General features: G+C 47.2%; 1 protein-coding gene across 2 annotated transcripts in view; it reads right to left on the bottom strand.

Annotated features, from left to right (window-relative positions):
* Positions 1 to 1,942: 1,942 nt before the first annotated feature.
* Positions 1,943 to 19,937, bottom strand: part of LOC142771833 (uncharacterized) — a 35,216-nt gene continuing 17,221 nt past the window's right edge. Inside the window, exons 1-2 of one of the 2 annotated variants that reach the window (XM_075873734.1) lie at positions 13,725 to 14,021; positions 1,943 to 4,356 (exon numbers count right to left, since the gene is read on the bottom strand). In XM_075873734.1, coding sequence (XP_075729849.1) covers positions 2,614 to 4,149 — 1,536 coding nt within the window. In that variant the 5' untranslated portion in view covers positions 4,150 to 4,356; positions 13,725 to 14,021 and the 3' untranslated portion in view covers positions 1,943 to 2,613. Of the gene's footprint in view, positions 4,357 to 13,724; positions 14,022 to 19,937 lie in introns of those variants that run through there. The other variant, XM_075873735.1, reaches the window with a different exon arrangement.

Raw genomic sequence — 19,937 nt, 5'->3', positions numbered from 1 at the left:
TGGTAATTTCTTTGCAATGTTGTTATGCCATAAGATCGAGCAGAGTCGCCGTCTGGCCGCACCTGGCTGAAACGGTGAAGTGTGGATTGCTCCTTGCGTCGTCGGCTGTGGCGGCTGCATTTCCGATGGAGGCGGAAATGTTGTAGGCCCTTGTGCTCAGATTTGGGTGCACGTTAAAGAACCCCCGGTGGTCTAAATTTCCGAAGCCCTCTACTACGGCGTCTCTCATAATCATTTGGTGGTTTTGGGACGTTAAACCCCATATATAATAATAATGCTCCTTGCGTCGTCTGCTAGCCACGTCGTGTTTCTATGTGCGCGCACGTCATGCACGTTCTCAAAGTGTGGTTTGTCCGGTCATGTCAGCGCGAGTGTAACTGCTTCTATGTATGCTTGAAACGGCGTACGAAACCACTTGGTCTTGCTCGGATGATAATGCATTGTAATAAGATCTAAGAGTGCAACTTTCCGGAGTGCTCTTTATTGTAGTCGTACACCCCATTAACCAGAATGATTTCGGAGTGGGTGCCGTTTTCTGTTTTAAACACATCGCAAAATGCTCTTCGCATCCTCCCAAACATGAAGGCTACTAAATGCTGTGTGAATACAGCGTTTTATAGTGACTTGGCTAAAAAAAAACAAAAAAAAAAACAGGCTCTAGGCCATGCACTTGGGCGCAGTTGGGAGGTGGACAACTATGGCACCGTAGTTTATTGATTATGCGAGGAGCCTTAGTTATGTTTATCTGGCCGTGGTACCACTGCATAGAAATATTACTATCCCATAAACTGTACTTACAGCAGAGTTACCGTGCGCATCCGTGTGCTTAGATTGAAGAACGCTTTGAAGAGCCCACACATCGAAAATTAATTCAGACAGCATGCCTTATATATTACATGTCGTATAATTTCACTGAAAATTTTATCCTTCTTTACATTGTCTTCGGCATTTGTGGGGCACTGTTAGTACCCGACGGAAAGCAGTAGCAGAGAAGGACTCTGGCAGTAGTCATTTTTTGTCTGAAAAAAAAAAAAAAACAAGCTTGTCCCCAGGCTTTTGTTGCAGCACTGTCAGGCACGTAATCCATCGATTAAAGATTTCTGTTGAGCTCTTATACAAGATTTTTATATCTTTACTGGTGCAAGGATATGTGCGTACACGTGGTAAACGCAGTGTAGAGCAAAGCGCCATCAGCCACTAAACTTTCCTGACTAGACCTATCGACTGTCCCACATTTTATGGCGAGTCGGATGAGAGAAGAAAAAAATCAAGCGTATGAAAGTGCTTGATTAGGCTGGTCGGTGCTGCACAGTAGATGAAGAAGCGTATAAGGTGCGAACGGTGGTAATGAAATAATCGCACAGATATGCGGGCTTTCCATGATCATTCTTTCTCTATTTTTTGTAGTATGCAGATGACAAAGATGTAAACAAGTAGTTCAGTCACGCTACAGCAGCGCGGAGCAGGCGGAACACAAGTTAACAACGTACAACCAACAGAGAAAAGGCGCCATTTAGTGCGAAAGCGTGAAGAGAGTCACCCAGGGCGTGCATCTCTATAAAAGGCGGAATGGGCTTTACTCGCGGGTGATGTTAACATTGCACAGGCGTCATGCACCGATTCAGTAGATAAGAGCGTAGATGTCAACAGTGAAGTGTAGTCAACGCATTTTATCCGCCGACAATCGGCTCAGACCGCACGCAACGAAGCGCCGCAGCATGTATTTGTATACGTGCCGCCAACCACCTATCCACACTTGCGCGGGGATGGTGCTGCCACCTATAGCCCGATCTCACCGCGAATAGACTACCATCCCGTGAGTCACTTTAGAATGGAAGAGCTGAATGGAATTCGGCTTAAGCAATTTTCAAGCAATAGAAAGCTTTACTGCAGTGTTGCAAAGTAGCCTATTATTGGACAATTATAAATTACACAAAAAAAGTAGTTCCTCCAGGACCAGTCCAGACACCGGCATTGTTTAATATTTTGATATTATTATTAGGTATCTTGAGCATAACGTCAAGCAAAAGTGCAACATAGATATTTGCTCGCCGACTTCTCCACAAGAAAATAACTACCACAAAGGGATTCCCACAGGCGTGGGATTTGCGACCTTTGAAAATATTTCAGTCTTACGGTATGGTTTCGGGAGTTGATTCTGCTGCTCCGGACGAGACTATATTTGTTGGATATGTGGACTTTCCATAACTGTAAGCATAATAGTGACTGTGCGTGAGTATTCTGACAGGGTCGTGACGAAGGGAACCGACTCGATGCTCAGATCAAACTGTATATAAGAAACACACATGGCGATACGAAGAATTACCATGAACTAACCCTGAATTGACCAGACCGTTCACTTTGTAAAGGTCTCTTCGCGAAACCTTCAAGAAGTGAAAGTGAAGTACTGTGCCAGACGAGCTCGACAATTGACATTGCAACTTCAACAGACCCATGCAAAAAGATTATATATTAAGAGTTATTTTTCATCACTACATTTGAAGAGGGGGTAGAACAGTAGTACCAAATGACAGTCTTGAATTCCATAAACGCCGGTTAGTCCTAACGTGGCAGGAACATCGAAGATGCCGGCGCACTTTGCTGTGGCGGCATTCACATGGGCAAGCGAGCTAACGCTGAGTGTATTTTTTGCAAAACCTCCTCTGTTGTCTTGCCGGTAAGCTCCTCCACCCTTTCCACCAGGGCAGCGCTTGCCTGCACTTTTGTCAGGGCGTCCACGCCTTCCTCGTCGCTGACATCAGCGCCCGAAACCACAAACTCCGCAGCCCTATTCTTGAGACGAACGTTCCTCCCCAAAAGTGCTTTCACTTCGCCCATCAACGGGTAGCAGTCGGCGTGGAGTCCAAAGTCGAGAGTGTTCAAAGTGTAGTTGGTCCTCAAAGCCTGCAGGACGTCCTTTACCTGGCCGGGCAAACCACCGGTGGAATACAGGATGCACACATAAATGAGCGTTTTGTTCACAGCTAGCAACTCGGCAAGCGACTTCGCCACTTCGCCCGTAAGCACTTCAGCGTCCATCGTGACACTAGTAACAGAACGGTTACCTTTCAGGGCATCGAGAATGCTGACAAGATGGCAGTGATCCGCAGGCATGCAGTTGTAGAGTTCGCGGAGCGTTGTCGTGTGCTTCAATATTGAAACGATGCATTCAGCTAGTGCGTTGAGCTTGTGCTCGAACTGTAGGAATGTCTGGTCAGGAGGATAAATGTGGAGCTCAAGGAGCGACTTGTGGGCTGCTAGGGCGTCCAGGAACTCCTGAAGGATGCCTCTGTCGACGAAGAAGCTGACACTAACGTGCAACTTGGGGCAGCATGCTTCCTTGCGGATAAGCTCGGTCAGTTGAGGGAGGAGCTGCTCGGGCCACTCGATAAGAATCCTCTTGAAGACGCCAGCATGACGTTCCTGCGCCAACAATGACCATACTATCTCCTTTTTGACGGGAAAGGCGTCTCTGACGTCCACCAGCTCCAGCGACGAGTTGGACGCCAGCATCTCTGCGAAGTCGGCTAAGGCGTTCGGGGATAATGGCGGCGCGGTATTTCCGAATAGGGATTGAGGCAGTGATCCCATGTTGAACAGGGCGACCTCCTTGAGGGTGTCGTTAACCTTTAGGGCTTCGATTATGGCTGCAACGCCTTCATCACCACCACAAGAAAGATGGAGCCACAGTTCCTCCAGGGACTTGGTCTCCCGAATGTAGCTTGCAATCTCCTTTGCGAATCCGCTCCCCACGTTGATGCAAGCCAAGTCCAACGAGCGCAAGTGTCCAAATACTTTGCAGCGATCGATGCCCAAATCCTGGCCTTCACAGTCAATGAGATGGAAGAAAACTTCTTTCAGCGGTGGGTACTCCCCCTGGCCGTGGAAAGCAGTCCTGAACGCGCTTTGTGAAATCTTTGTTACGTAAAGATTCGTCACTGGTGGCTCCTTGCTGAAAAATCTTCGAAGCATGGCAGCATCAATATCTGACAGCTCCTCTTCATATGTTAGATAGCTGCCATACTGCATCAGTGCACTTTTCAGTCGAGCTCCATCCCATCCTTTGTACATGGCTTGCAGACCTTTACGGAAAAACTCCTCAGTATCAGGATCCTGGCAGTCGAATTGAGCCATTGCTCTGTCAACCATTTTTCCACATACAACACCGCTTTGGAAATTCTTCGTACTTTCGCACGGTGTCGCGTTCTGGAGAATTCAGGTCTCAAGAGAAGCGAAATACTTCCAGTGTCCGAAATTACAAACGATGTTCAGCACAGTGTTCCAAGTCGTAAGCGACTGACGAATGGCAGCCGTAAAGCTTGTATGCAGCGGCCCCCGGTGATGTTCCCACAGCGCCTAAAAGTGGAGAGAAGCGTGGAAATATTATTGGCATTGATAGTTCGATTCTTGGAAGTCATTGGCATAGTAAGCGTAACAAAAAGTCAAGATGAACACTTAATAAGCTGCACGGCGTGTGAAAAACGAAAATCAAGACGCCTAGATCAGCCACCTTTAAAGCGAAAGGCTCAGATACCTTATGAAACGCGAAAATTGGCCGTCGGCGTCATCGGCGTCTATTCGAGTGTTGACGGCGACATCACCATATGATGTCATGTATAACGCCATAAATCACCAAAGTTTGCGACGTGACTATGATGCTACGCGACGTGACTTCACATAATGCCGTCATCGCATGACGTCATGCTTTGTCAAAAGTAGGCCAATCACGGAGGCTGTACAAAGCCTGCAATGCTGGAGCATGGCCCCCGAGATTTCGGGCCGTGCACGCGCTATCTCGGAGGCTATAGCTGTAGGCAGTGCAAAGCATGTTAGATGCAGGAACCTTTCGAAGGGGGAATCGGAGAGGGGGGGGGGCAAATACATCAACTGGGATGAAAAAGAAGAAGATGGCTTTTACTTTTGAGTCACAAGGGCTCTTGTAAAATTTGGTTTTGCCAGCTGTGCAAGGCTTTTTGCAATGTTGGAGACATCGTCAGCTGTGATAATTGATAGGTACTAGAGTTAATTTATATCATATGCTACCTTTAGGTAGCAGAACTGCGCCACTAATACAACTCGCCGCTGGCGTCTCCATTCACCAAGTGCGTTTGCGTGTGCAAGAAACGCCCATTTCAGGGAAAGCCAACTTCAGGGCCGCGCGGGTGCTGGCGACCGGCGCGCCACTGGCGCCACCAGCCCCGGTGTCCAAGCAGTGCGGCGAGGCGATAATGCGGAGTGCGGAAGTGCTGCTTCATTGCTGGTGTGATTGTTTTTTGTGTTGTCCGCTTTGAGTGAACGTGAGTGTTAGTGGTGTCTGTGCGGCGCAGTGCCGTGACTCAGTGCTCCATAGTTGGTACGATGACTGGATGCCCCAGCTACGTGTTTACAGATATGCCGAAAATTCTCGTTTGCTTGCGTTTGCTGCCTGTCGAACCCGGAAAGATAGTTCAAGCAAGTTTTTTTATCCAGCCACCTGTTTGATCGTTTGAAGCGGTGAAGAACTACGTGTTACGAGCGACTTGCGTGACTTAAGTTGTCGAAAATCGTGTACGCGCGGTTCTCGACAAATTAAGGAAGGCTTTCTTTTTTGCTATTGAAAACAAAAAAAAAACATCATGTGGTGACCGTCATCGAACAAGCTACAGAAACAGTAATATCAAAATACAATATTTATTCGAGTTTTCCTTTTTTTTCTTCGAAGCGAAAGTCATTGCGTAGTCAACGAAGTGAAGTCAACGCACGGAGCCGCTGAACTTCGTCGGCTGCTACAGTCGGAAGGAGTGGCTTTTCTGCATGACTGGACGTCTCAGCGGGAAAGACGGCGGACCTATGCGCAACTCTGCTATCTAAAAGTAGCATATACAGTAACTCTAAGCGAGACCAGTGAGCGTTGCCGCTCAGTGCCGTTATTTCAGAGAGTTCACTGTGAGAGCTATATATATATATATATGTAAGTATGCAAGTGTGTGTATGCAAGTGTGTGTGTGCGCGTGTGTGTGTGTGCGTGTGTGTGTGCGCGTGTGTGTGCGCGCGTGTGTGCTTTTTCCGCCCCCTATATGTAAAAATAACTAAAAGGAAAAAGGGGGTAGCCCGTACCACCAGGAGGTATAACGGGCTCAAGCCAATCTAACATAAATGAAGAGGGGAAACTTCCCAAATTTTTATTTTTATTTGAAAAAGCCAATTAGTTAAAAAAATAACATGTGTAAAACCTAGTGAGTGCAGCATGAAACTGTAATAAATAAACTAGTTAGCTACTCAGGAATGAGCAGGTCGATATGCAGCAGCAGTGTATTTCCCCACTTGTGTTTTTGGAGTTCGTGTGTGTGTGTGTGTGTGTGTGTGTGTGTGTGTGTGTGTGTGTGTGTGTGTGTGTGTGTGTGTGTGTGTGTGTTTATTTTAAATGCATTGTCGTTAAATGCAGAAAGTCCAAAAACAAACAACGAAGTGGGATGCGAGCCAGTGGTCTTGAGGATGGGTAAACGTTGACGAGGATGGTAGCAGTGGCCTCTGTGATGTCGAAGCCCATTTATTCACCAGGAGTCATGTAGCCAGGCACGTCGGGCTGTCGTTCCAACCAGCGATGCAGCAGGGAACCTTGGGCAGCCTGTTTGCCGCTGCGAACTTAGACAAGGCGCCATTCGCAATAGTAACAAGCTTTAAAAAAAAAAAGGGGGGGGGGGGCAGGTTTAGGTACTTGCGCAAGCGTTGCGAATGCTATGGTTCGAGTACTTAGGGAAAATGGAGCAGTGATGCTATCGTTATCAGTCGCCGAGGTTTTCCCCCACCTTTGTTGGCATAACTGCGACTGTAATCGAGAGCATTCACGCAAAAGTTGTGATAGGGAGGTGATTCGGAATATGAAGCGACGTCCTGATAAAGTGTTGGTAGCTAATACGTGTCATGTGGATGTCATAGAAACAGAGTTGCGCATGACAGTCACTAACTGAAGTAGATACGCGCGAGATTTTCTATTGGTCAATAGCCCATAATAATGCGCAGGTAGTGTTGTATCACTTTTGGGCACACGTAAATGGGTCACAATGTGTTGCGTGTTTGGGCATTCATTAAAGTAGTGTTGTTCGCTCAAGCAAGGTGCACCACACATACACCTGTCCGATGCAGTTATATGGAATCGATGAAGATAATACTGAAAGTGTCCGTGACCAGATAATAAGTGTGTTAGGTTTTTAGGAGGCGGGAACCATTGAGGAATTTTGTACGGACTTGTGATCCAATGAAATAGCGTTGTCTCAGGTCCCTCAGTCTGCCAATGGGTGTGCCAATATGAATTCAAGATTTTATGAAACTGAGTTCGTACTGACCGAATAGATATTTTGGCGTAACGCACGAAGCCTGATTTCCCTCCTAATGCAGCTGCAGCGTCAGCTAGCTCATTTCCCAAAATTCCCATATGGCCAGGTACATGAAACAATTTTATAATTTTGCCTGACGAGATTATATGGTTAAGAAGCAGCTTAATGTTCCGAATTCTTTCATCGTTATCAGTGAGACTTGAAAGCTTCATTAGAAGCGATAGACAGTCTGTGTAAATGTGGGCTGGCGTGTTAAAGTTGTTTGTAAAAACGAAATGAAGGGCTTCTTGGAATGCTATTAATTCCGTGTCGTATGCGCTTGAAGCGTTGCGGATCTGAAATTTTCTAACAGTTATGATTTTCCCATCCTTTGTCAAAGCAATATATGCCGCACCCGCCGCGTAGGACGTGTATGAGCCGTCAGTGTATACGTGAATGGCTTTTGTTTTGAAATAACCGCTTCTTGTGATGGTGAGAGTTTAGTGAAAGTAAATTTATATTTTTTACTGGGGTGATGAGCCCACGGACTGCATGGATATAGTATGTCAGCCGGTTTGAATGTTTTTACACCATAATAAGTTACGTTCCGGAGTATGAATAAGGAAAATTCTGCAGATTGTCTGTCCAACTCTAGTTGTAACGGAGGCGCGTTAGCGAGAATCTGTAGGGATGACGTACGTGTGGTGTAAAATGCACCTGTTAAGGAAATTAAGACGGTTCGCTGAACTGATAAAACTCGCGCCCTAATGAATTTTGATGGGAACATAGGCCACCATACCGGAGATGCATACGTGAGAGAGGGCAATATCACTTGACGGTAGAGTCGTCTAATGAGTGTACTTTTTAATGAACGGTGCGATTTAACAAATGCGAGGAGCCGGGACGTGGACACTTCAGCCTTTCCTTTAATATAGTCAATGTGGGCATGAAAATTTAAAGAGGGGTCAAATAATACGCCTACAATCTTAATTTCTTTCTTGTGTTTGAGAAAAATGCCATCCATGCGGATAGATGGGCAGCGTTTTGATGTACCCATGTGTCCGTTATTAAAGAACACGAAGAACGACTTTTCGGCGCTTACGGTAACTTTTTGTTCTCGTGCCCAACCAGATACCAAAGCCAGGACATGCTCAGCCTTTGCTTGTAATCGGAGTCTTGACTTATCTGTGATAACAATGATGGTATCGTCCGCGTACGCCTGTATGTGTACGTCGGGTGGCACGGGAAGATTGAGTAAGCTGTATATTACTATGTTCCACAGTAGCGGACTGATAGGGGATCCTTGCGGGCTGCCAATTGTTGTACGAACTGTCTCTTCTGCAACGTTGGTTGAAAATGTTACAGTGCGGTTCGATAAAAAGGATTTAAGTAGAAAGTACAAATTTTGTGGACACCTGTGCTTGCGTAAAAAGTTCAAGACTGCAGGATGCCAAACACTATCGAATGCTCCTACAAAATCAAGAGATATGAGTATGGTAGGAAGTTTGGCTGCCTTGTATGCAGCCAATTTGCCTCGCAGTGTGTATAGTGCTAAAGTAGCACTTTTATTGTGCGTAAAACCGTATTGATTATTGTGAAGAAGATTATTATTGTGCAGGAAATAATACAGACGAGCATTTAAGAGTCTTTCTAATACTTTACTGAATACAGAGTTCATAACTATTGGTCTATATGCATTAGGCGAATTGAGCGGACGTCCTGGCTTTGGTATGAATATTACTTTCCCTCTTTTCCAAGCCTGTGGGAAGTGTCCGATTCTTAAGGCGGTATTGAAGATAAAATAGAAAAATTGAGGATGGTATTCAAATAATCCTTTAATGAACGGGTAGGTTAATCCGTCGTGTCCAGGGGCAGAGTGTGAGTTACCCTGTTTCATCGCGCACTCTATCTCAGATATTGTAAAAGGAGGGTCAAAAGCATGCCACGGGTAAGGACTAGCCTCAATGTTACGCATGATAGTGTGGTGCATGTTGTCTTCAGAACAGCTGTCCACTACTACCAATGTATCGAGTAGTAGCCGGGCGGACTCAATTACAGAAGCTGTGCGAGTGCCGTTAGGTAAATCTAGAGGGAGGAAGAAAAGTTACTTGGTGGTGTTTTTGAAATGCGGTTTTGAAAACATCACCATATAAACATTTCTTAGTGAGAAAGTCACAAATGTCTTTATCAAACGATGATTTTGCTTTCCTGATTTTGTCCTTGTAGGTGGAGAATGCATCAACGTACAATTTGCGATACATGTCTCGAAGAACGGGGTCAGCTGTTCGCTGGTATCGTCGTCGCATAGCCCGAACACGCTTACGTTCAATAGTCAATTCTGGTGTCCACCAACCATTACCTAAATTACAACGCGATGTTATGCGTCTTGAGTAACGTTGGCTTAAAGCGGAGTATATCGCATAAAACTTGTCTATAACCATGTTTAGGGCTTCAGGTGACCCAATGTTGCAGCCGAATATCTTTGTGAACCAAGTATCGTCCTTTAATTTGTTAAGAATTTTCGCTCTTCCTAGATTAGTTAATCGTTTAGCACTGCTGGTATGTGCTTGCGAGAACGAGAATTCAATGTAGTTGTGGTCCGAGAGGGTAGGAATTTGGAGAACCTTCCAATGGTAAGCATCGCGAGTGAGGTCATGCGAAACCATGGTTAAATCAATCCATGAATCTGCATACGGAGTTGTGAAAGTTGGAGGGGAGTTGGGGTTGTTCAATATGACTAAGTCATTCGCCGTCACGAATTGGACTACGTGAGAGCCTCGAACATCCCCTATAGCTGGCCCCCACATTCTATGCTTAGAATTGAAATCTCCGGCTATGATGACAGTACAATCTGTAATCAATGAAACTACACATTGCAACTCATCCAGAACTGGGTCAATAGGTCTTTGCGGTGGTGCATACACAGCAATCAGTATTAATGTTTGGTCAAGGCTTTCACACTTTACTGCAACAACCAAATCTGTTACGTGTAAAGGGAAGAAGTCAAAATTAGTGTTGTGCACTAGAAGCATGACGCGAGGATTGTTTGGTGCGTGGAACTTTGTTATGGTGTGTGGTATGCCTTGAACAGTGCCTGCGCGGATGTGCGGGTCACACACGAAGGCGAAATTGAAGTGTTGTTGCGTCATGTGTTCTATCAATAATTTTGTGGCATCACGTGTATGGTCTAGATTAGCCTGTAAAAATTTTAAGTTATTGCTGTGAGTCATGATAGTTCTGATCAATTTTAAATAACAAGCGCAACGCCTTTCCTAAAACAAAAATGCGAAAAGCTGTAAGGAGCCTTTTTTCATGTATTGCAGTGTGACCCGCGCAACCAGCAAATGCCTTGAGGAAAGAAATATCGTGTAATTTTGTGGGATGTGTAGTTACTTGTAAGTGTGTGTCATATGGTGTAATTTCGTGTATGAATATGCCGTAATTAGAAGAATAGCGGCAAAAGCAGCGACCTCCATGTGGTCCATATAAATGAGTCGAAAAGGATGCGGGCACTAATGCAGGAAACCGTAAATAACACTGCACGTTATAGAGGCCGCTGCGTCCTTCTTTGATGTACACGCCTCCTAAATTATCCATAGTCTGTTCTGGCCCTCATGCGGGCGACACGTTCTCGTAATATAGGACACATTTCGTGTCCAGTTGGATGAGAACTAGGTCTTGCGACCTTTTGGCATTCGTTGCAAACAATTCCTGGATCGTTCATTCTAAGAGTGCATGCTTCGCCAAGATGTGTACCCGTGCACTTCGTACACACCACTTTGTCAGGTTCGTTGGCGACAGGACAGGACTTTCTTGTATGGCCGTACGTTGCACAATATGTGCACAATGGCACATGAAAGTCCTCACTCACGCTACATGCTGTCCAACCGAGAAGAACTCGTTCCTGAGCAAGCAGTGAGCGACAGGTGGAAGGATCCACTTCGAGCACATGTGTGAAGTTGCCCGATCGCTCCTTGTACGATACTGCCACTCGGCATGTGGTCGGGTCTAAATGTAGGTTCGGATTGCGCATGTTTAGCTGTGAGATGATGTTGGCGGCTGGAATATCGGAGTCTACACCAGTGAGTTTGACGCGAGGTTTTCGCTTTTGGGGCAATCGGACTGACAATGACATGCTTGTGATTGCGTTCTTTTCAAGTGCATTTTTTAACCTAGTAATAGCGTTATGGTCGTTTGTTAATATTGTTAATCCATGACGTGTCTTTCTGATAGTCAGTTCGCCAATGTTTTCCCTAATAGGGTCAATGTTTGACTTAATAATCTTCGTGAGCTCATTGGCAGGATTGGTAGACGGAATGAGTGGGGTTAGAAACATAATATGTTCATGCTCTCGCCTGGTGGTGTGCGTTGTCTGTTGGTCAGCGATTTCAGACCAGTGCGATGGCAGTACAGGGTGAGAACAAGTCTCAGGCCAAACGGGCGGGACCGCGGTAGGACGCGCCGTGCTCCGCGCGGCTGCCGCCGCATAAGTCACGGCCGTTCGGACAGGCCGAGGAGCCGAGAGTGCCGCATCGAGAGAAGCCGAATGTCTCGACAGGGCCAACTGGTGACGAAGTTCGTCCATTCGCCCACCCTGGTTTTCTGCGATTGCTCGGATATCAGCACACTCCTGTACAATTTGTCGGAGCAAACCAATGATCTGGGACCTATGGGTATTAGGTACCTTACATGAGGCATCGAATAAAATATCGTGGATCTGTTTCTGATGTGCGATCACGCGATGAAAAGAAGCTTGCGTCATTTGACCACTTTCGGCAGGCAGCCTTGCATTTTGCGCCTCACCCGCTGCATCAGGCAACTGGATGTTGGGAACGTCGGGGATTGCGGGAACGGAAGTAACTGGCGCATTCTGCAAATCTACATCGAGCAGCGCCCTGTCCCCGTCCGGCGACAATGTCGAACCATTCGATCGAGGCGAATCCCCCGGACCAGGGTGACTGCCTGCCATTGGAGGCTGTACAGAAACGGCCTCTGGCTCAGACATACCCGAGCGGGTATGAGCCAGCCATGTTGGAACCGGCAGCCGGCGGCCTATAGTACGACTGCTAATTGCGGCCGAATGGCCACTGAGAGAGCCTCGAGTCCGTGTCGAACGGAATCCCAAGGTGTTCGAAAGCAACCCCTGAATAAATTCAGAGAGCCAGAAGACAGAATAGCTGACCTTTTGCAGCAAAAGAGTGGAGCCTGTGTGCGTCAAGCCTCTTCTCTTTCTTCGTCGTCGCTATGTGTGTGTGTGCAAGTGTGTGTGTGCGTGTGTGTGTGCGTGTGTGTGTGCGTGTGTGTGTGCAAGTGTGTGTGCAAGTGTGCGCGTGTGTGTGCGCAAGTGTGTGCGCAAGTGTGCGCGCGTGTGTGCGCGCGTGTGTGTGCGCGCGTGTGCGCGCGTGTGTGTGCGTGTGTGTGTGTGCGTGTGTGTGTGCGCGTGTGTGTGTGCGTGCGTGTGTGTGCATGCGTGCGCGTGCGTGCGTGCGCGTGCGTGCGTGCGTGCGTGCGTGCGCGTGTGTGTGTGCGTGTGCGTGCGTGCGTGCGTGCGCGTGTGTGCGTGCGCGTGTGTGCGTGTGTGTGTGCGCGTGTGTGTGTGCGTGCGTGTGTGTGCATGCGTGCGTGCGCGTGCGTGCGTGCGCGTGCGTGCGTGCGCGTGCGTGCGTGTGCGTGCGTGTGTGTGTGCGTGTGTGCGTGCGCGTGTGTGCGTGTGCGTGCGTGCGCGTGTGTGCGTGCGCGTGTGTGCGTGCGCGTGTGTGCGTGCGCGTGTGTGCGCGTGTGCGTGTGCGCGTGTGCGCGTGTATGTGTGTGCGTGTGTGCGTGTGTGTGTGTGCGTGTGTGTGTGTGTGTGTGTGTGTGTGTGTGTGTGTGTGTGTGTGTGTGTGTGTGTGTGTGTGTGTGTGTGTGTGTGAACTCACAGGTGGAGGGCACCAACCGGAATGTGCGAGGGCCGACATTACCACAGCGGGGCTTCGAAACCGACGAGGCCGAGAGTCACCTGGTACTGCCAAGATTTCTTCCATTAGGGAACCGACACTCGTCTTGGAGGCGGTAAGAAAAACTGATGACATACATATAAGGCGGTCAACATGCGTGAGAGGACACTGACCTACTCCTTTAATGACGACGGTATTGAATCTGAAAAGGAAGAACATTTCATAGGGCCAACGTTGTCAAAATCCGACAAAGAAATACTGTTTGAAATCCGTCACGTCACGCTTGGAGATTCCGGCTGAAATTTTAAAACGAAATATTTACCTTGATTTTTTTTCCCACTAAACGTGTGATGATGAAAGTAATGCCATTGTGGTTCTGACAGTACCATTGATCAATTCAAGTCAACTCGTCATTTCAATTAATAGTGTCCCTTGAACTCTTAATATGCGTTGTATTACTAACACTAATAGTCGTAAAAAAGCATATACTCACAGCTCGAGAAGGAACTGTTCTGCGATGATTCGCTGCCGAGTTGAATTGTAGAACTGGTTAATCGAAAGCTCCGACACCGAGTGACTGGGCGACGCCGAACGTGTCCTGCCGCGATGAGATTCGCACGTCGAATGGCCGTGGTGGATTCCGTGCCTGTTGGGTATACCTGCAGACCAGGCCACCCGAGACGCGAGCTTGTGACCGTCGCTCCCTACCCGTACAGATCGGGCGCGTTGCAACCGCATATGCGGCATCTTCCACGTCATCCGCCGTTACTGTCGTTCGTGCCTCTTGGACACCTGAATACCGGGCCACCTGATACGTGAGCGCGCCGGCGGATGCTCTCTTCCCGTACCATCCGGTGCGTGGCAGCCACATAGGGCATCTTCAACGGCATCCGCTGTTTCTGTGCAGCATCAGAGATGGCATGCTGTAAGCACGCCGAAGATGTGATGACTCGCGACACTACGGTAACCAAGTAACACGACCGTCTTTCACGAGCTCTGTTGGTGGAGCTTCTATTTATTTTTTTCCTAATTTATGAACTATAGCATATCTGTGTTAAAGTGACCGTGCGCGTAAACACGAACACAACCTGCATAGTTCGGGGAAAAAAAAACTTTGAGCTCACTCACATCGACTCATGTGCATTTAGAACTTAGAAGTGCGGCAGCTTGGGCTAGTTGGTATGGCATGACGATAGTTATAGCGCGAGAACAAAACGACGACACAGAGTGTCTTTCGTGTCCTTCTTGTCTCTGCGTCGTCGTTTTCTTCTCGCGCTATAACTATCGTCATGTGCATTGTCCTAGGTACTTACTAAGACAGAGACTCATCAAAGTTACCCTCAACCGAACTCACTCTGAACCAAACTCACTAGAATTCTTCTCAGCCGGACTAGCTCGGACTCCAATTCAGCAATAGGTTACTCACTCGAACTCACTCAGACTCAGCGCTTGGAATGAGTCTAAGTGAGCCTGGTAAATCGAGACATGAGAGAGTTTGCCGACCTTGGACAATTGAGGTCAAGACGGCAAGACACCGGCGTTTGTAGCGTGTGGACTTCGTCCGTCCATGCTTCGTCTGTTGTCTAAAAAACTTTGCGCAAGAAGTATAGGTTATCGTGGAGTGCCAACTAGCTCGATTACACACCTTGTTTTCTCTGGCATCCGTGCTTGCACTCACCGTATCCTGAGCACGAATACATAACACCTTACCGAGCTCTCTGTTAATCTTAACTACATAGTATCGTTCAGGAATGCTTACGCGAGACTATAACGCAAGAAATGAAGAAAAAATGCGATTGCGGAAGCAGACGACAGGACGAGAAATTCGTGCATTCTTTCATAGCTACTGTTGTAGTTCAAGATCCAGCGCTAAATGCAGCTCCGCTACAATCAAACTTCGGAAGTGCGTAGCACGGGCGCCTAGCGTTTCGCGTTCGTATTCAGTTCCCGCTGCTCCGTTCACCAAACTTTCGATGACGTCAGTGTTTGATGTAAGTTTGTTGGGCAGTGGTTCTCAGCCATGGATGCTTGAGAAACCCCTTGTAGACCAGTGAAACTGATGGGAGACTCCTTGCAGTAAGTGAACTGAGAAGGGTCGCAAATTAACGCAACATGCTGCCGAAACGGGTGCTTATTCTTTTTACCTGGTAAAATAAGGACGGTCAAACAAAAGTGCCATGTCAATTTAGAAGTGTGGCAATTTGGGCTAGTTGGTATGGCATGACGATAGTTATAGCACTCGTGTCCTTTGTGTCCTTGTCTCTGTGTAGTCGTTTTGTTCTCGCGCTAAAACTATCGTCATGCCATGTCAACTCAATCTGAGCAGCTTGTAGAAACGCTCTACTGTCTGCAAGGACATTCAACCTGTTACTAGTTATGTTTGCTTTTCAGGTACGCGGGCACGGAATAAAATCATGCTGTACCAAACTGCAACAAAAACTTGACGATCATCTCTCGAAGAAGTGCAAAAGATTTGTGCAGTGAAGCAGAGAAAGAGTCAAGAGGGGCTGCAGTAAGACGTTTTGGTGGGCTAGTTGGTTAATTGCAGTAGACGTTCTTAAACTGCGCAAAAAAGAATAAGAAGACAAAAGAACAACAAGAGTGCAGACTTTTTAATTTCTGGTAAGCAATAAAGAGATATTCAACACAATATTCAACAAACAAACAAATAGAGAAAACAGAACGATGAAAATGTGCACGCGAGTGTATTAGTGTTCCCAGCCTCCTTAAATGCATTTAAGAAGCAGCTAATTCACTGTGTGGCATAACAATTCGGAGCGCAAACTAGCGTTTATTTTATATATCATCTACCTAGATATGCACGAAATTCTCGTCAGCTTGCGTTATCCGAAAAACACAGCGATAATTTCAGCACTTGTTTTCTCGAGGAACCTAGAGTTGGTTAATTAAAGTACTGAGTAAAAAAAAACCCAAAGCGTGCTATTAGCTGAACTTAATTTGTGCCGAATCGTTTCTGTCCGATTTTTCCTATTTACTACTGGAAACGAAAATATTACCTGAGATAGTGACCGCTATCAAAAAAGTTAAACAGCCAGCTTTATCTAAATTATTTGTTTGTTCGTTTCTCTTTTTTCTTCCTCGAATCGAAAGTTATGGCGCCAAAGACGCGTTATGCACGAGCGAGAAAGCCCACGGAGCCGTTAAATCATGTCGGCTTCTACATTCCAAAAGGGTGGCTTTTCTGCTTAACGTAGATGCCTTGGTGGGCAAGATGGCTGACCTATGCGCAACTATGCTCCTGTAGGGAACATATACAGTAACTGTAGGCAACGGACAAAGCGGTAGTGTTGCGACCGCGGTTTGTGGCACTAGAGATTCGGGATCAAGATGTCAAGGCAGGAGGAGGTTCAACTTCGTAGAGATGTTTATGTACATTATTTACATGGCACGGGCTCTCTGGCCCGAAGCTTTATGTTGAAAGCTTTACATTGAAAAAGGCTGTCTATTGAACAAGCTGCGTGAACCACACTAAGCAGCTCGCGAGGGCTGATTACATACAGTCTCATCTCCCCAAATCCCTAGGACGGGGAACAGGTCATTACGGCACTGTCCAATAACATGTCCCGCCGCACACACGAGTGTCATTATGCCAGCACCGCTCCCAACAAACACACATACACAAACCAAACACTTGTATGGTCCCGGCGATGCTGCCTCCTTCGGCGAATCTTGCTTGAGCGGGCTGAAACGAGTCTGTCATCTCACCGCTCGGTCCGACCACCCATGCTTTGTCGAACGGCGGTCGCGGTCTAGGCGCCTCCGGGGGGGCCATGCCTGGACATCTGGTGCTGATTTGAGCGTCGGCGGCTCATCAATCAGAGACGCACAGCGTGATGGACGGACGTCCGTAATCGGCGGAAGCTCGGCATTGTGGCTTCTACCGGGGCACGAAGACGCCACGTGTCGCATCTCTGCGCGGACCCGATGGGCAGCGGTGCTCTGTAGAGTAATTTCAGCCACGCAGCGCCCAGCAAATAGAAACAGCTGGGTGTCTTGGCGCTGCCCCTTATCTCCACAAAATGAGGCAGCTGCCTTTCTTCCGTGGCCCGCCAAACGCAGCAGTAGCCCCACAGTGAAATGAGAAAGCACGGCTCCTGTGTGAGTTTAGGGCCGAAGTTCACACTAGCTGGAGATAGCTTGGCAGAGGCTACCGTAATCACCGACGCTGATGTTTGTTTTGTTTTTTTGCGTTCTCGAAGGTGAGAACCAGACAAGTGTAGAAATTATCGCAACATACGAACCCCCCCTTCCCCTCACCCATAAAAAAATTTGAGGGACACTAAGTTTTTATTCACAAATTCTACAGCTGGGCAGGTAGGGCAATTTGGGGTGTGAAGTGAATTCGAAAACTAGTGCGAGTGTGAATCGAGTACATTTTGAATAATTCTAGAATTATTTTCGATAGTTCAAAGGGAAATCGCGGGATTTCGGACTACCTGCCCAAATTTTAGCTGCAAAACAGCGTTGAGTTCCCACCTCGACCATAATTATGATTTCCACGTTGGAACCAGCGTTTTCTTGAGTCAACAAACTTGATACCATAAATGAGCTTGAAAGGTAGCTTTGCCTTTATACATTACTGTGATGTAGCAAAACACACTAAAATTTGAAGGGGTCATTTTTAATGGGACGTTGTGTTTTGTCTGAAAATTTCTTCGACCGTAGCGGAGCTTGAAAGGCAGGCTTGCTGTCAAACAAGAATGTAATGATGTGAAGCATACCACAGGTTTGAAGTAGGGGCTTTAATTTGAAGGGCTTACTTTCAATCGGAGATTGAGTGCACTTATCCTTGGAAATTTCGTATAGTTTGAATAGTAGAAAAAATGAAATGGTAATCGAATCGAATAGCAAACATTATTGGCAAAATATTGGAAATTTTGAATATTCGTCCACTTCTAGAACATTTTAAAGTGTGCCCGGCGAAGGCTTGTGGCCCTTCGACTGACTATGCCGTGTGTGTGTGAGTGCGTGTGTGCGTGCGTGTGCGTATGTTTGCATGACCCTCCCAGTGAAATGGCACATGCTTTCGGCTAATGCACTTTAATTTAAGAGTTTACAAAATGTCCATTTTTTTGTACAAAGGTTGACAAAACGTGGTTTGAAGTAAACGATCGACTGTTTATTCATAACCACTGGGAGCACAGACGGGTAGTGGGACTTCGGAAGTATCAGCCATTATATGTTTTCGCCTTAATAGAAAAGGTAGTAATATTGTCGGGGAGGTCACTGTTGAAGCACGCGTAACAGCCGATGGGAGTGAGACTGATTGGGAATTCTTCATTTCCAGTGTTAGCCGCAACGCTGTTCTGGTGGTTGTGGCACTCGACCGCTAACCCAAAGATCACGGAATCCTATCGAGTCCCAGCCGCCATAACCATACGTAATCCACCAAGCTCGTATGTCGATTGAGGTGAAATGCTAGGCGCCCCTGTACCAATACTGCTGTGTTGCGGGCTGGCTGGTCCCGACGAAGCAGAAGACGGCCGACGGAGACGTACGCGGCCGGCGGGGACGCCAACCAGCCCGAACACGCGGGTTGGCGCGAAACGCCGAAGGAAAAGTACAACACAGGCACTCCACGGTTACCCAACACACTGTCTTTATTTTACAGTCGCCTTGGAATGATGCCAGAGCGGCGCTCCCTGGCATCCTCACATGTCAATCCGAAACCGAAACCCCAGAACACAACAACCATCCCCTTCTCGAAAAAAGCACACCTATACACTGTTTATATTTATACATGCTCGATACCAACATATTTTACGAGGTATGTATATTAGAACACAAGAAAATTCAGCGCACGGCACACCGAACTCACACACACTACAAGTCCTGAAAATGCACTGACAAACAAGAAAAACGTACACAACTGTTCGGAACAAGATTCCTACATCACTTAGTCTTCGAAGAGACGCGGCTTCTGCCGCTTCCGCTTAGGGCGGGCCCTTTTGGGTGTAGAACCAGGTGTGTCTGCACCTTGGTCACTTGTGCTCTGATGTGACACATCAAGAGCAGTGGAAGATTGTGAAGGCTCTAAACGAGCGCTAAAATTTGCGGTCTCATCAGAGCTCGCAGCAGGAGCTTCGGAAGAATTTTGCGGACCGGAGTCCGGTTCAACGGTCTTGGCCGAATTTGAAGGTTCGAAGTGAACCGTATGACTTGGTGTACTTGAACCAGCGACACCGACTGGTAACTCCTCCCCCCTTGAAGAAATGCCTGTACATGGAGGCCACATGTAATAATCTGATGGATAGTTGAAAGGCGCGGACAGAACGTGATGGGGAAGACTTTTAGGTGTTGAAGGCGAATCCGTATGAAAAATAACAAGGCGCGAAGTATTCCAGATGTTACCATCACTTAAGCGAAAAGAAGTGGGGCTAACCTGGCCCAAGACTTTGTAAGGCGGGTAAGGCGCGAAGCATTCCAGATGTTACCATCACTTAAGCGAAAAGAAGTGGGGCTAATCTGGCCCAAGACTTTGTAAGGACCCCGATACTTGGGGCGCTTGCCTGGCACACGAACCTTAACTAGATCGCCAGTGCGAACTTTGGACTGCTTTGCACCTCGACGGGTGTCGACATACTTTTTCATTGCTTGTTGACGAGAAAAACCCTGGTACGAATTTGATCAGGAGAAGACACTGCTATGTTACGAGGCAAAGAGACTATGTCGAGAGCAACTCGCG

This window comes from Rhipicephalus microplus, chromosome 9 (assembly GCF_043290135.1).
Source record: "Rhipicephalus microplus isolate Deutch F79 chromosome 9, USDA_Rmic, whole genome shotgun sequence".
NCBI lineage: Eukaryota > Metazoa > Arthropoda > Arachnida > Ixodida > Ixodidae > Rhipicephalus > Rhipicephalus microplus.
Note: the sequence above shows the minus strand (reverse complement) of the source record. Positions and strands in the feature narration are given on the sequence as shown.